Genomic DNA, 14,512 nt, shown 5'->3' with positions numbered 1-14,512 from the left:
TGAGAGCTTGGTATAGAGGGAACTCAACAAAACTTTGCTTAGAAACGACTGCAGTGAGAGTAATTGAAATATAACACCTCTCTTTCCCCTGCCTCTGCCACTCATAAAAAAAAAATAGCCCATGCCTTTATCAGAGTTTGATCTTCATAGTCTGAAAGACAGGGAGGGCAGGGCAAGAATGGGGCAGCAGAGCACTTGCAAGTTGTGTTGTTGACTTCCCTGGCTGTGTCAGAATGTACACACTTGGATGTGGTAAACACATCTCAAGGATTTCTTGAATGGTATCTTCTAACATATATTATTCTCATTTGGTCCTAATGGATGATGTATGCCATTTGGCTGTAGGTCCTCTTCAGTCTCAAAGTGGTAGTGTTTACTTGTAATCTTTGGGAAGTTTTGTCTTTCCTTTAATAATCTCTGAAGATTTACGCAAGTACATTGATTATCAAGTATGCACACACTGAATGTGAAATCTTAATGGTTCCCGTTTCAATATATAAGTGCAAAGGACTCTTACATACTGATTGTGTACATATAAGAGAAAAAGACCTACTCATATTTTGTACATGGACAATTAAACAAGTGGCAAAGAATATCCCAAGAAGTTACAGCTTTAATACCTCTTGATTTACAAATATTTTCACATTACTATTGTATCACTTGTTCTCATTTATTATATTGTTCAAGTACTTATGAAATTTATTTCCAGTGAGTCTCTTTGATAACTAACTTCCTTTGACTATGTATTTTTTTCTCACCATTAATATTTGTATCATGCCGACAGCGCTGTGTTTACATGGACCAACTTGTTGGTGGTGGTTGTCGAATTAGAAGGCTCAGAACAAGAAGCGTTGGACCTGGTCGCACTGGTAACAAATGTGGTTCTGGAAGAGCATTATCTCATAGTAGGTGTTGTAGTCATTGTGGACCCCGGTGTCATTCCTATCAATTCCCGTGGTGAGAAACAAAGAATGCACTTGAGAGACGGATTTTTAGCTGACCAGTTGGATCCTATTTATGTTGCCTACAACATGTGAAAACAGAAAATCACATCAAGGCTAAAGCACCAAAATCAAGGGACTTTCCAAATAATAACATCGGAATCCATTTTCTGTGTTTTTAAAAGCTGTTGAAGACCATGGGGAAAATGGAGATACTAATCTTCCCAGACCTTCATCTCTCAGATTGCATTTGCTTTCATAGATGTATTCTAACAGTTACAGCTGTCTTAGGATGGAGAGTTTACTGGAATTCCTGAAGGAAATTTATTAGAACTATCATGGACCAATGTTTTTTTCCAATAATTATGAATGTCAGTACTTGATGCACTGCATAAAAGGACATAAAGCTGGGTGGGGAGAGAATACCAGCTGTGAGGAGGACTCTTGGAAATAATACTGAAAAGTTGTGAGTAACCATTCAGAGTTCACCCTCCATGTGATTGTTTGCAATATATTGGCAGTATCTGGGTTGGGATGTAACTTTCAAGATTGCACACATCTCTACCATATTCTCTACTGTACTGAAAGGAATTTTGCACATATTTGAGATTTAAAAATGCAGCCTTTTTATTTTAAATCACTGACTCATCCCTATTCAGAAGAAAAATTCATTCCAATCCCAGATTCAATGTAACAACAATTATGCTGCTGTTCGGCTTTTGTGTACCAAGCAAGAACAAATACTGCAACTGTAACAAGGTTACTTATCATGCCATGCTGGACTCTGTAATGCTATAAACTTTATAATAAAATATAAATTAATATCCAGTTTTAACTACTTGATGCAGGAGCCTTCACTGCTCTTGCTATTTTAACTTCATGTTAAAGTTGCTTGTTTTCATAGCATTAGCTGTTAATTACTGTCCTGCATAACGCCAAGTATTTGAAAATTCATTCCAAAGCCAAGTCTCCGAATTATTTGTAGAAATGTTTACAAAGCATGGTCTTACAATATGTTTTCCCTGAATATCCTGTGCTAAAACTTATTATAGTGATATTTTTTTTCCACCATGGGAAAGATTTTCAGTGTTATTTAGCTTGATCTGCTGTGGTACAAACTTACTTTTTTTTTTTTTTTTTTTTTTTTGAGTTGTATTTAGACAGACTTTTTTGTTCAAGCTGAAATATCCAGTTTGTTGAGTCACACGTGACTAATTAAGGTTTTGAAGTTTCTGCCTGATCTAATACTGCAGTGAACCTAATTCAGAAAGAGAATGTGAAATTATTCAAATACTTCATGTATTTGAAGGTAAGCACGAGACTAGCAAATAATTATTTTTATAGAGTTGTTAAAGACTTTGAGCTACATAAAATTTTTTTAATAATGCATGAGTTTGGCAAAAGAGCCAGGTTTTTCTGCAAGGCAATTCTGCCTGGATCAGTGCCTAAGAAAGATGGATATCAGTCTCCTGATGTGAGGATATCAAATTGACTCTTGGTCAAATAAACTATAAAATATTCAACAAAAAGCTTTCACATATAGTAGTTCTTTGCCCTCATGGTGTTCTACTGTGGTGTATTATACAGCTGCATACTCTACTATGACTGTAATTATGTACAGAACTTGTGTAACTTATTAAGTACAGCAACCTCTAGCAGTGGACTATGGGACACTCCTCGTAACAAAACAGCTGGCAAAAGGAAAGAACTACCTAACCCCAATTTTAATGTTGTAGGTTTTTAGCAAATAAAGCATTGTAAGATTTTTGTATTGAAATATTGATGACAGTGAGACAAGTTGCCTTGTAAAGTAAATCTAAAACAAAAAGCACATTAAACATTTCAAAACAGCTCTTGAAAATCTGACTTGCTGAATGTTTAAACATGCTGTTACATCAAAAATGAGCTTATGTGCAGTACACAGTTTTCACCTGTTTTGGACAGTTTAATGCCTGAAGAGCTTTTTCTGCAAAATTTCATTACAGTTGCTTTACAGTCAAAGCACTTGCATATCCTCAAAGCCTGGATGTTCCTGAATTTCATGTTTTCAGTACCCAAATTGAAGTGCTCTCTGGGGTCTGGCTTACTTCCTTGCCCTGACCCGAGTATAGGTCCTTCCCACGCACAACTGGCACCTGACACAGACCAAGTTTTCTAAACTCGGGGGTGAGCACAGCTGGGGGCGCGGAGGGTGTGTGTAACATGCATGGTGCTGCTTATTTCACACAGCAAAGCCAGTGGTGAGTCTTGACATGAAGCCCTGCTGGGTCAGTGCAGGGGGGAGACAGGAGGAAGGGGAGCCAGCCATGCCGCCGGTACACGGGGGCTCCCGGAGCCGCTGTAAGCCCTCCCCTGGGGGAGAGGCGCCGGGCGGCTGTCAGGCTGCAAGCCGCGCGGGGCTGAACATTCCGCCCCCGCCGAGCGATAAGATGGCGGCAAGCCGACCTTTGCGGCCTGCACCTCGCTTCCTGACGTCACCACGGCGCGCCGGCGGCGCATGCGCGCGGGGCACGGGGCCTGTGCCGCCGCTTCCGGGGCGGGGCGGCGCGCGGGCCACCGCCATGGTGCCGGTGGGGCCGCCGGGCCGCCGGGCGGGGGGCGGGCGGGGCTTGGCGCTCGCCGCCGAGGCGGAGCGGCCCCACGGGTGCGAGCAGTGCGGGAAGGCCTTCGCGCAGGCCGGCGCTCTGGCCAAGCACCGCCGGGTCCACACCGGGGAGAAGCCCTACCGCTGCCCCATCTGTGCCAAGGCCTTCGCCCTGTCCTCGGGACTGGTCCTCCACAAGCGCACCCACACTGGGGAGCGGCCCCACGCCTGCCTGCTCTGCGGCAAGGCCTTCATCTCCTCGTCGCACCTTGCCCTCCATCTCCGCTCCCACACAGGCGAGCGGAAGTACCAGTGCCCCGTCTGTGGGAAGCTCTTCCTCCAGTCCTCCCACCTGCTGCGCCACAAGGCCATCCACACAGGCGAGAGGCCCTTCAAGTGCGAGGACTGCGGCAAGCTCTTTGGGCGCGCCTCGCACCTCGCGACCCACCGCCGCGTGCACACAGGTGAGAGGCCTTTCAAGTGCCTGCAGTGTGAGAAGGCCTTCACGCAGAAGGCTGGGCTGGTCCTCCACATCCGCCTGCACACCGGGGAACGGCCCTACAAGTGCGACAAGTGCGGGAAGAACTTCCGCTCCTCCGCCCACCTTGTGTCGCACCAGCTTCTCGAGTCAGGTGAGAGGAACTTCAAGTGCTCCACTTGTGGGAAGGCCTTCAAGCAGGCATCATCCCTCAAGCAGCACCTGAAGACCCACGAGGCACGTGAGCCTCACTGCTGCTCGGTCTGCAGCCGAGCCTTTTCCAGGTCCTCTTACCTCCAGCTTCACATGAGAACACACACTGGGGAGCGGCCGTACCACTGTTTGCTTTGCAACCGGACATATGCCAAAATTTCCACCTTTGAAAAACATTGTATAAAGCACCAGCAGGATGAAGAGCGGCCTGATGCTAAACCCAGGCCAGTCACCACCAGGACAAAAGCACTCACTGAAAAGAAAAAGCAGGAGCAGGAGCAGCAGCACCAAGATGGCAGCCTTGAGCACCCTCACCAGGCTGACCCAAAGCTGGAACAGCAGCAGGTGGAAAGGCTGTAAAAATCACTAAACCAAGAACTGTTCCTGGCCCTCCACAACATGGCTCATGGGAGGTAGAGTGTCTGGTTTAACTTTTATCAAAAGAAAATGATAGCTGCACCAGTGTTACTCTGGAGCGTGTTTCCAAATGGAATTCTTTCTCTGATGCAAGGTTCAATGCAAACACTTCTCTGGGGCACAGCAGATGATACGTAAAAGTCTGCTGAGGCTCTCCACAGTCAGTGTGGTGTGCAGAACGCTCCATGGTTACAGGGGAATTCCAGCCTGTTTTCAGGTCCTGGAGGTTTTATTTCATGTCAGCAACATTTTCTAACACAAACTTCCAGGGGTTCCTGACCAAAGCACTTGCTTTTACCCAGATTGAAAGAGGGATGCTTCTTTGTACGTGGAAATAAACTAAGCTGTAGTCTCTTAAACGAAGGCAAAGTTTTTGCTTGAAGAGGCAAGAGAGGTGGCGCATCTACAGAAAACAGATTTGTACCAACAGTGGGTTTAGGAAATAAGCAGGAATTTATCCTGCAAAACACAATTTGTTTTTAAAAGCACTGTACATAGCGAAAAGATAGCATCTTTGAGCCTTTTCTGTTTTTCTCACTGTTAATTACAAGGCATTGTACTTAGCATCCAGATAATGCTGTGTATGAAGTGCATTTAAAGCACGGCAGGTTTTATTGCCAAAGCAACTTAACTCATCTTCCTCAAAACTAATGAAGACAGGTGTCAAAAAATCTGTAATTCATCTTAAATTGAATGAGTTTGACATTTGAAATACCAGCTTGTAGTAAAGTTACAAGAATGATTTTTTTTTTTTTTTTTTTAACCCTATCTTTTGGGAATGTAAAATATAGTAATAAGGGAATCCTAAGCCCCATCTGCTTCTGAATTAACAAATTGCTGTAGCTGGTTCACTGGCCAGTCACCACGCTGAGGGAATGAGGCAAGATGCCACGAAAGAGCTGTTACTGAAACGGAATGTTTCAGATTTATTCTGGGGTGTGAGATTGGACTCCAGTGAGTACTAAGTAACTTTGTAAACATTAATAAAACTGCCTTTACTGCAGTGGTGTTCTTTATGAGCCAGCACTTTATACTGACTTTTTATAAGCTTTATGTCATTCCAGCAACAGTACTATGAGGCTACTTTACGTCTTTATTTATCACTTATTGTTACCCAGGAATTTATTATAGCAGAAAAAAGGAAGCAGTGAGTTCATTTTAAGTGCACATTCCTAATTTTCTGTACCAAGTCCCTGATTTTTTTAACGCTATTTCCCTGCCATTGTGTGAAAACACGTATTACGCACTTTAAGGATCTTTTTGGATAGGCATCTGGTTTTGGTTTCTATAGCATACTCACAACTCTGCTTTAAGGCCAAAAAAGGAATTTTCCAAAAGCTTGAACATTTAAAGTATTGCAGTGTATCAGGCCAGAAATCATGTTAGCAGATGATAAAGCTGGATTACATCTAAGAACTAATTTACAAAACTAACAAAACTGCATTAAATAATTCTCTAGCTTTTTGCACTTTGAGATTTACTTGATGCTGGGTATACTAAGATATAATTCTTATTGTTGAACTGTTGTTTATATTCAGCTGGTTAATATACTTTAAATATTTATATGGTCAGATATTTCAAATGAGATGTTTCTAAGCCAGAGTTTCTTGTCGTGACAAATTCTAATGTAAATTTTTGTGACAGTCTTTAGATTTTGTTTTGTGACCAGTCATGTTGTTTAGGAGGAACTAGACACACTGGGGATTATTTTCAGTTCAGTTATGCCAGTGCTATATAAGCAGGGTTCTATCTTTTTTGTCATTCAATACATGTTATTAAAATAATATACACCACTATCTTTTTCTCCAGTCACTTTTTTTTCTTTTTAAAATCCTGTTCTCGCTTAAACATAAAAGTTTGCTTATGGAAGTAAAAGCATTTGCTAATTTTCTAGCATTCCTTAAAACTTAGCTTACAAAGGTAACTGCAAAATAATGATTTGTCTTTATTTCTGGCATTTTTCTTTGCCAAACATGGACAACAGTGCTGTGGTGGTTGTGTCTATACTTGTAATGTGGTATGCAGAATCAAAATTTCAGTGGCAAGAAAATATAAAAGTGGCCTTTTAAAGATCAGTTTTGTGTTGCTCCTTAACAGTTTTGGAGCTGTTTTGTTTTGTTTTGTTTAAAAAGCTTCCCATTTTGCTTTTCTAGTTTCCTGCTCTGTCAGCTGCCTTTCCCCTGCAATCAAGTCCACACTGTTCAGGGTGCAGGGTGAACTCAGACTGTGCAGTAAAATCCGGTGTCAAGAATATTTCAGAATGGAAAAACTGAAAATACGCTCTAATGCCCTGACTGTTGCAGTACAGTAAGTACAGCCAGGCAGATCCTTTAGATTTAATATCTGGTAGGGGGAACAAATTCAATCCATGGATCACTCACAGAAATGCTGACGCTTTCTTTTGGAATGTATTTTTCAGCTTAATGTACAGAGGGAGCAGGAATGTGCTTCCATGTCATTAGACTGCCAGGATGGAGGAGCACCTCTCAGTGCCATCACAGCTTGCAGTGCGGAGTTCTGAACGCGTGGGCGACACGGCCCAGCAGTGCAGTGCTTTGTTTACGCAATTGCTTTACTCCATCCAACAAGGTCAGGAACGTTCTTTCTCTGGGGTCTGTGAAAGTCCACATTTGATTTGTAGATGATTTGTGGGAAAAGTGTATTTTTTTTTCTTTTTAAGACAAATTATGTTTCTTGCTGTCAGCACATGAACTCTGCTATTGAATGATTCATCCTGAATGCACATCCCATTGACAGTTAACAAGATGAATTTTTTTTTTAGATGTGATAACAGCAATAATTAGCATTCCCAGTAAGATTTAGATCTTACCTGGAAGCACTTTTTTGTGGGGGTCTGTAAGTACTCTTCCAGTGCTGGTAAGGGCTCTGTGTCTGATCCAGAGAGACGGTTCCCTTTCACAGGTGCGCTTTGCCTATAATTATTTGGGGAGTGAGTAAAAGTGCAGATTCTAATCTCCCAGAACAAAAAGTAATGGCAGCATTTTAAATTATGAAAACGTAATTCAGCAGAGGTACAATACAGCATGTATGTACTAAATCTGCCCCCCATCTGTCACTTTTCTAGTTTGAAAGTTAATTTGAGTCTCTCAAACATCTCAGGCTCCTCCTGTTGTACTTTCTTCTCTTTGTTTCACTTTTAGTACTGTTGATAAGTAGTTCTTGTCTTGACAGGGCATTTAATATAAGAAACCATCTCTTGGTGCCCTTCCTGGTAGGAAATTCACTTGCGTCCTCTTCTATAGAGGGTCAAAAGCATAACTGGCAAATGTGTCCAATCAGGCGCTGCTAGTGTAATGCTGTTCTTTCATCCTCAGGGAGCCTCCCAGGGTCCTAAGGGTCCCATGGCACAGATCCCAGAGCTTGATGTTACCAAAACAGCCTTTCTGCAGGTTGTCACACGCCAGTCTGCACTAATGACAAAAATGTGAATTTTCTGAGCTCTTCTGGGATCGATGCAATGTCAGATCAATCTAACCAGTGCCAGTGAGGTATTGTAAGAGCACACATACCTCGGGCATACAGCAGGCTGATTCTGTTGGTCGGGATGGGGGCATAACTAAAAATTTATTTCATAATGTCATTAGCCTATCACCTTCCCTTCCTGAAGAGTGAACTACCCCTGAAAACCAGCGGTGTCAGGACTGGCACTTTTAAGTATTGAGCCTGCCTGTCGTTGCTGGGAGGTTAGTGAGTTGCTTTAAGCCTTTTGAGCCTCCTTCAGAGCCAGCTGTGATGTCTGCCTTGCAAAGCTCTGACAGCTGCTCCTTGGTCAGCCACAAGGCTTGAGTGATTTTCTTTTTTCCCCAGAAAGCCTCGCCGTGCTTCTGAGCCCCTCACAACACTACTCAAACCCCTTGTTGGTGTGGCAGCATCCTTTTTCTGGGCTGGACACAGGGGGCTTGCATGGTCCATGGGGACCCAGGGTGTTAGCAGAGGTGCTGCAGGTGGCTGGCTGTGCCTGTGCCTGTGCGTGCAAGGGGGCAGCGTGCAGGAGGGATCAGCAGTGGCGAGCTGTCGGCAGAGGCACCTCATGCTATGTGCTTGGGCCAGTGTGGCCCAAACTGCTTTGCCTGCTTCCCCCACCATGCCAGCATGCGGCTGTCCCCACAGTCCATGCTCTCAGCTGAGGCACCGCCTGTGTCAGAGAGCAGCAGGACACAACGGGAGCAGAGCTGCAGTGCAGACTGGGGGGTGCTGAGGCCTGTGAGCATGCAGTCTCTGTTTCAGGAATTTCACTTCAGGAAAGCTCTGCTTTCCTCGCTGGCTGGGGAGGAGTGTCCGGGGCTCAGCAGCCTGAGCACAGTGTACTGCACTGCTGGCAGTCAGGGTGCTCACCTCAAAGGAAGACATGCTCTCTTCCTCCCTGACAAGAGGCACCAGCTCTGCTGCGCCTTCTCCTGTGCCAGGTAAAGCCTCTGTGAATTCCTAGCAGTGGTGTTGCTAAGTCAGGATCAGCCTTACTGCCAGAAACATGTGTGCAGTCATACTGTGTCACTCCCTGCTTCTGCTCCCATTGCCCGCCAAAGGACAGGACAGCCTGCTCTGTGTCTCACTGGCTCTGCCAGCGTTCAAGCCGCATGTTACACCTACAGCTCTTTGCCACTGCGATGCTGTTGAAAAGGCTCAGTCTTGGGGAAGGATTCCTCATCCATGTGAGCACTGCTGGTGCGGTGAGGCAGAAGGGAGGTGGGACTTGGAGACCTGCCACACAGCCTCACCTGCAGACCCTTGTGCTGAAGCATCAGACCCCTCTGCTGAACTCAGGTTCAGGCTCGAGAGAGGGTCATGAGAGTCCCATCTGCCTAACTTTGGGGACACTGTGGGACAGACAATGTCCCCATTCGTTGTCCTCACATGCTGCCTCAGGTCCGTACAAGTGTTAGAAACACTTGAACCGAGAACTGATTAGGATGTTAGAAATGTGGTGGAAGTAACTTGGATGCTAAACAAGCTCTCAACAAATGAGTGCTACCCTGGGATGGCAAAACTGCTTTTCTAATTCTAGATGGAGTACAAGACGTTGCCTTTCTTGTATGCATGTCTCTGCCTGAGTGTCCCTTTTCATGGCTTGGAGGAGGCAGATGAGAATAGCAAGATGGTCCCTATCCAAAGACATGTCATTTTGCACGTGAAATCATTATGAAGTGTGGAATGAGGTAAAAATGACAACATCATCTGTGGGCATCTCTGTTGTGAATTTGTCACTATAGATGTTGCTAGTCATGAATGTCTAACTCACAGGTATTGCTGAGGTTTAGTTGGCAAGTGCAGACTGAAAAAGGCAGGAGCATAGGCTTCAGGGAAATTATCCTAGGTTTAGTTTTGGCTTTGCAAAGGCTCACCAGTGCAATCCCCTGGATGACCCTGGCAGCCCCGAGCACACCCTGAACAGCAGCAGTCCCACAGAGGTATATTGCGCTCCTTTGGCCTTGGAGGTATATCTGCCAGTTTGGACAGCCAGGCAGAACGTGGTGGTGGCAACAGCCTTGAGCTGTTTGGCCAGCCACAGTGATGCCAGGGAGAAGATGAAGGGTCAATGCCCAACAAGAAACCCAGGGGCATAAGCCGTAGCAGTGCTTCAGGCTGCATCCTCCAGCCTTCCCCTCTGACAGTGCAGGGCAGCTGGGGAGCTGCACACAGCCTGGGACAAAAGGACACATTTTTCACCAGAGACCGATTGCAGGCCAGAGACCAAAACAACATTTTAAGAATAAAATTTCCATTTTATTTCCACCATTTCCACGCACTCCGGAGGCTGTGCCTGGTCTATGTTAAAGCATTGTGGTCACACTAGGCAGATCCCCCCTTCCCTTCTGACTGAGCCTGGAGACCTTATGAAGGCACATCCCAGGCCCAGAAGCTGTCACCAGCCCAGTAGCCTCATACGCTTTTGCTTCCAGTTCTGCAGGCTGCTAAAAGCAGGAGGATTCATTGAGAAGAGAAAAGCCTGGGCTGTTAGATGGTTATGCTTTGCCTTTCAAGCCTAGCATTTTGCCAAGAAATGCGTGGGCTCTGCTGAACCCCTGTGACAGGGCAGGGGCTGTGCTGCCTGGGTTAGTACCACGCACAGGGCAGTCAGAGCCCACGGGAATCAACGGGAGCCTTTCCATTCAGGCCAGTGAGCTCAGAACCAGGCTTCTGTAACCAGCCCCTCTGCATCACCTCCTACTTCAGCCCTTGAATTTCCCATTTCCCTTTTCCCTTTGCAAGCAAGCTTGGATTGCAGCGTCCACCTGCCTCCAGCCCCATGCACCTCCCTTGCATACAGCAGCAGGGAAGGAGCTCGAGACAAGGCATTTGAACACCGCATCCAGCCAGGTGGGCACTGGCTGATAGGCTTTGCTGAGCCACGCAGGTGTTTCTTATTCACAAAGCTGCAGAACTTAATAAGCTGCTTAAGTCTAGCACAAGCTTAACTCCAAGGAGCCCCTAATCACACCCAGTCTTTTTCCTGGAGGAGTGATGCTGCTCTGCATCTCTCTGGCATGAGCAGGAGGTGCTCGCCTGCTTCCCACCAACTCACTCATGCTCAAAGAACTCATGGCAAGCAGCGGTGACCATCGCAATGAAGGCTACAAACTCCTGGAAGTCGCACTCTGCATCCCCATCGCTGTCTAGCGCCTCCATGACTTTGTCCACAGTCTCCTGGTCTTTGATCTCCTGAAGGGATAGAAACAGGCAGCCAAAGCTGGGGAGGACCAGAGTGAGGCCCAGGCAGTAACATGTCCCTGCTTCTTGGGTGCTCTCATGGCTGAATCTGTTCAGACACATCCCAAATAGCTCATTGCTGTTTCCTGTCTGTGTTGGGGCACCGCCCTGTGTCTGCAGCAGCATCTGTGAACAGTGGCCCTCCTGAAGTGGGAATCACAGCCACAGCTGTGCCATTGGGAAAGGACATCTTGAGCCCCTTGGGGCAAGGCTGTCCCCCCTTCCCAGGGAAGGAAATTACCTTAGTATCCAACCCGAAACCTAGCCCCCAGTACAGGCTGTTGCCCTTGTCCTCCCACCTGCTGCTCCTGTGGAGCTGGAGCAAAGTGTTTAACAGACTGCTGCATGAATAAACCCCTTCCCCTACGCTTGCTTCCCATGGGAGACAGAGTTAGCGGAGCCCAGCAGCTGCTCAGCACGGCTCCCTGAGCCCAGCCAGGCGTGCTGCATGGAGGGCAATACTTACACCAAGGAAATGGGTCAACTCGTTGTTAATGAGCTCCTTCAGTTCTGATTTCTTCAGCTTGTGCTTGTCTCCCTCCTTCCCTGAGTACTGGTGGAAGGCATCAATGATGGCGATCATAGCCTTCTCCAGCTCAGACATGGTCACAGCGTGGCCCTGAGGTCAGAGGAGTGATGGGTGCATTAGCCTGGGTAAGCTCCAGCAATGCCTTTTGCTTTGCAAGTGTGGCTACCCTGGGGCTCCCCCCATGTGTCACCAATGCTGGACCCCACACTCAAAACATGCTGTTGAAAAGCACCGCTAGCAGCTTTCACTTCAGGGAAGAAGATCCTGAGAGACCTTGGATCTGCCTCCAGGAGCTCTTGAGGAGAGCCACAATGCGAGGAGTGTCCAGTATAGGACTGGCGCATGCCGGGAGCTGTCACATCCCCTGGGATTGATGTGAGTTTGGCACCTCGGGTCTCTCCATGGGCACAGCGTAGGAGAGAAAACGAGGAGAGGCTGCAAAGCAAGGTGCTCCTGCATTTTCCATATGTGCTGACCTGGCTAGCAGGTGGCATGTTGTGATTTCACCCCTTCTTTGGCTCCTGCTGCTTAACCCATTGCTTTGTTCTCCTTGCTTGGGAGAGAGGCAGGCAGAGGTTTCATTTCTGCATATGGAGCTTCAGAAAGGTTTTGTTGTCCCCTCTGTCACAGGCGTTCTCACCTCTGCCTTTCTTGCCTGCAGGACTGTCTCCAACTGAGCAGTCAGGGGAACCCAGGCAGGAACCAGTTTTGATCTGCGCCAGGACGAAATAAGCACATCTCCTCTAACCTCCCTCCTCCCACACTTGATCTGGAGACCCTCTCTGAAATGTTAATAATTGGGATTGCAGCATTTCCTGCAGATTTCACAAACAGCCAAACCAAAGAGACTGATCAAAAAGGGAGAGATGCAAAACCACCTTCCCAAAAGCTATTGGATGTACTGATGCTGGGGGGGAGAGTGGGGAAGCCTTATTTTCTGGCACTTGGTTAATTCATACCCCATGGATAAATGCCTCCTGCCTTGCAGTCTGGCTCCTGTTTCACCACCACAAGGCCTAGCGCTGAGGGGACTAAATTTCATCCCACGGCCTGACTCTCAAGCTGACGCCCTCCCCCGTACAGGTGTCCAAACTGCGAGACTGTTTCCAGTCAGGTAGGAAGTAGCTGCATTCGTGCATCCTAACAGCCGCTTGCACACTGCGTCCGGCCCGCGCCGGGCTGCACTAGCCGCCCGCACCACTGCCTGCTTCCCTCCACCAGGCCGAGGAGCGTTTCAGCTCCCCGCTGGCCTCCGCTGTCGTGGCGGGGCTCGGAGCTGCGATAGTGCCCCCCGCGCCACCCCTCCCGCGGCAGCAGCCCGCCTGCTCCGGCAGCCAAGTGCCTGCCCCGGCATCTCCCGGCCCCTCTCACCTCCCTGCTGGCGGCGGGGCTGTGCCACAGCGATGCAACGCGGCCGGGCGTCCTGGGAACTCGCTGGCTTCTTATGCCCGGGGGCGGAGAGCCCCGGGCCCTGCCGCAGCGCCCGCGGCGCCAATGGCAGCGGGAGGCGGGGGCGTCCGGAGCCCGGTGCTGGGCCCGCACTGCGCAGCGATGCACACAGGGACACATTGACTGGCTGCCAGCCCACGGCCGCGGACGTGGGAGCCGTTCCGGAGAAAGCTGCCGTTGTGAGAAAAAAAATAGCTGGGCAGTCAGCAGGAGAGCCGGCCTGGCAGCGTTGCTTGTGCTGCCACTCTCGTCCACAGTAAAGGCAATGAATTATGACCCATGGCTGGACAGGTGCAGTCAGAGCTGGGGTGGGGGCTCCAACACGTGCCCCAAGGTGCCCGACAGCCAGGGCCAAGTGCGTGGGAACGATGGAGCCCCTCTGTCCCTGTGGGCCCTGTCCCAGGGCTGCAGCAACCTCTGGGGCAGAGGTTTTTCTTTGCATGTGATGGGAACGTCCAGCACGGTAGCTTGTGCCTGTGGCCTCTTGTCCCTTCACTGTGCACCTTTGAAACGGGTCTGGCTGCGTTTTCTCTGCCACCCCATCAGTCTGGGGGACAGTGAGACCCTTTGTGGGGGAACTGCGATTGTATTGGGCTGCAAGTGGTTGAAGGACAGAGCGGGCAGCAGCTCCTCCTTGATGCCTACTGGGGGAACAGTGCCAGGTTCTGGCGCATGCCTTGCCATACCCTCACAAAAAGCCACATCAAGTGGCTTTGGGTTATAAAGGTGCTCTCACAAGGCTGTTACCTGGCCAGTAATTGGGGCACCACCCTTCTGTCGGGGGATGGCGGGAACCTCCTGCCTGCGTGTACCTGATGTCCATGTCACAGCCACGTGGGTGGTGTTGCTCAGAAGTCCTCTGCCAGCCCCAGCAGCCACCACGGGCATTAAATGCACTTTTATTTAAACCAAAGAACTGTAAGTTTCTCTTTCCGCCAGAGACTCCCTTGCAGGCTGGTGCAAAGACACAACAGAGGTGATGCTTTTTGGGGGCTGGTGGGCAGCCCGGCAGGGAAGGGGTATCTGGAGGGGAGCAGGCAACAAGCAGCAAGAGCAGCAAGCAGTGTCTTTCACCCAGGCTGCTCCCGGTGGCACAGTACAAGTGGGTGGTTGATAAATACAGAGAACATGCTGAAGAAAGCAGGTTTTCACTGTGTTTCATTGCCTAACCA

The 14,512-nt window shown here is 48.1% G+C and overlaps 3 protein-coding genes across 4 annotated transcripts in view; 2 read left to right on the top strand and 1 right to left on the bottom strand.

Moving 5' to 3' along the window:
• The window catches only part of DIP2A (disco interacting protein 2 homolog A), a 136,662-nt gene extending 133,897 nt beyond the window's left edge, over nt 1–2,765 (top strand). For both annotated transcript variants that reach the window (XM_082311659.1, XM_082311658.1), the window contains one exon: nt 785–2,765. In XM_082311659.1, the coding sequence (XP_082167785.1) occupies nt 785–1,037 (253 nt within the window). In that variant the 3' untranslated portion in view covers nt 1,038–2,765. The remainder of the gene's footprint in view (nt 1–784) is intronic.
• A 482-nt stretch (nt 2,766–3,247) lies between these two features.
• On the top strand, nt 3,248–6,828 carry LOC309590307 (uncharacterized protein; the record flags this gene model as incomplete). Its single annotated transcript, XM_082311427.1, has 2 exons — nt 3,248–4,629; nt 6,787–6,828. The coding sequence occupies one exon, from the start codon at nt 3,248–3,250 to the stop codon at nt 4,574–4,576; it is 1,329 nt and encodes a 442-aa protein (XP_082167553.1). The 3' UTR covers nt 4,577–4,629; nt 6,787–6,828.
• Nucleotides 6,829–10,390: 3,562 nt separating this feature from the next.
• Nucleotides 10,391–13,321, bottom strand: S100B (S100 calcium binding protein B). Its single transcript, XM_082311919.1, has 3 exons — nt 13,263–13,321; nt 11,829–11,981; nt 10,391–11,314 (listed from the first exon to the last, which is right to left on the bottom strand). Exons 2-3 carry the CDS (start codon nt 11,964–11,966, stop codon nt 11,174–11,176), a joined length of 279 nt encoding a protein of 92 aa, XP_082168045.1. The 5' UTR covers nt 11,967–11,981; nt 13,263–13,321; the 3' UTR covers nt 10,391–11,173.
• Nucleotides 13,322–14,512: the final 1,191 nt, after the last annotated feature.

The sequence above is a fragment of the Platalea leucorodia genome, assembly GCF_965183815.1.
Source record: "Platalea leucorodia genome assembly, chromosome: 5".
Classification (NCBI taxonomy): Eukaryota; Metazoa; Chordata; class Aves; order Pelecaniformes; family Threskiornithidae; genus Platalea; species Platalea leucorodia.
The sequence above is the reverse complement of the archived record's forward strand: the minus strand, read 5'-3'. Positions and strand labels throughout refer to the sequence as shown.

Coding starts and splice junctions, on each gene's coding strand:
- S100B (XM_082311919.1), bottom strand. CDS start 11,966: ATGTCTGAGCTGGAGAAGGCTATGATCGCCATCATTGATGCCTTCCAC. Junction 11,315..11,828: donor AGTTGACCCATTTCCTTGGT/GTAAGTATTGCC, acceptor CTATCCCTTCAG/GAGATCAAAGACCAGGAGAC.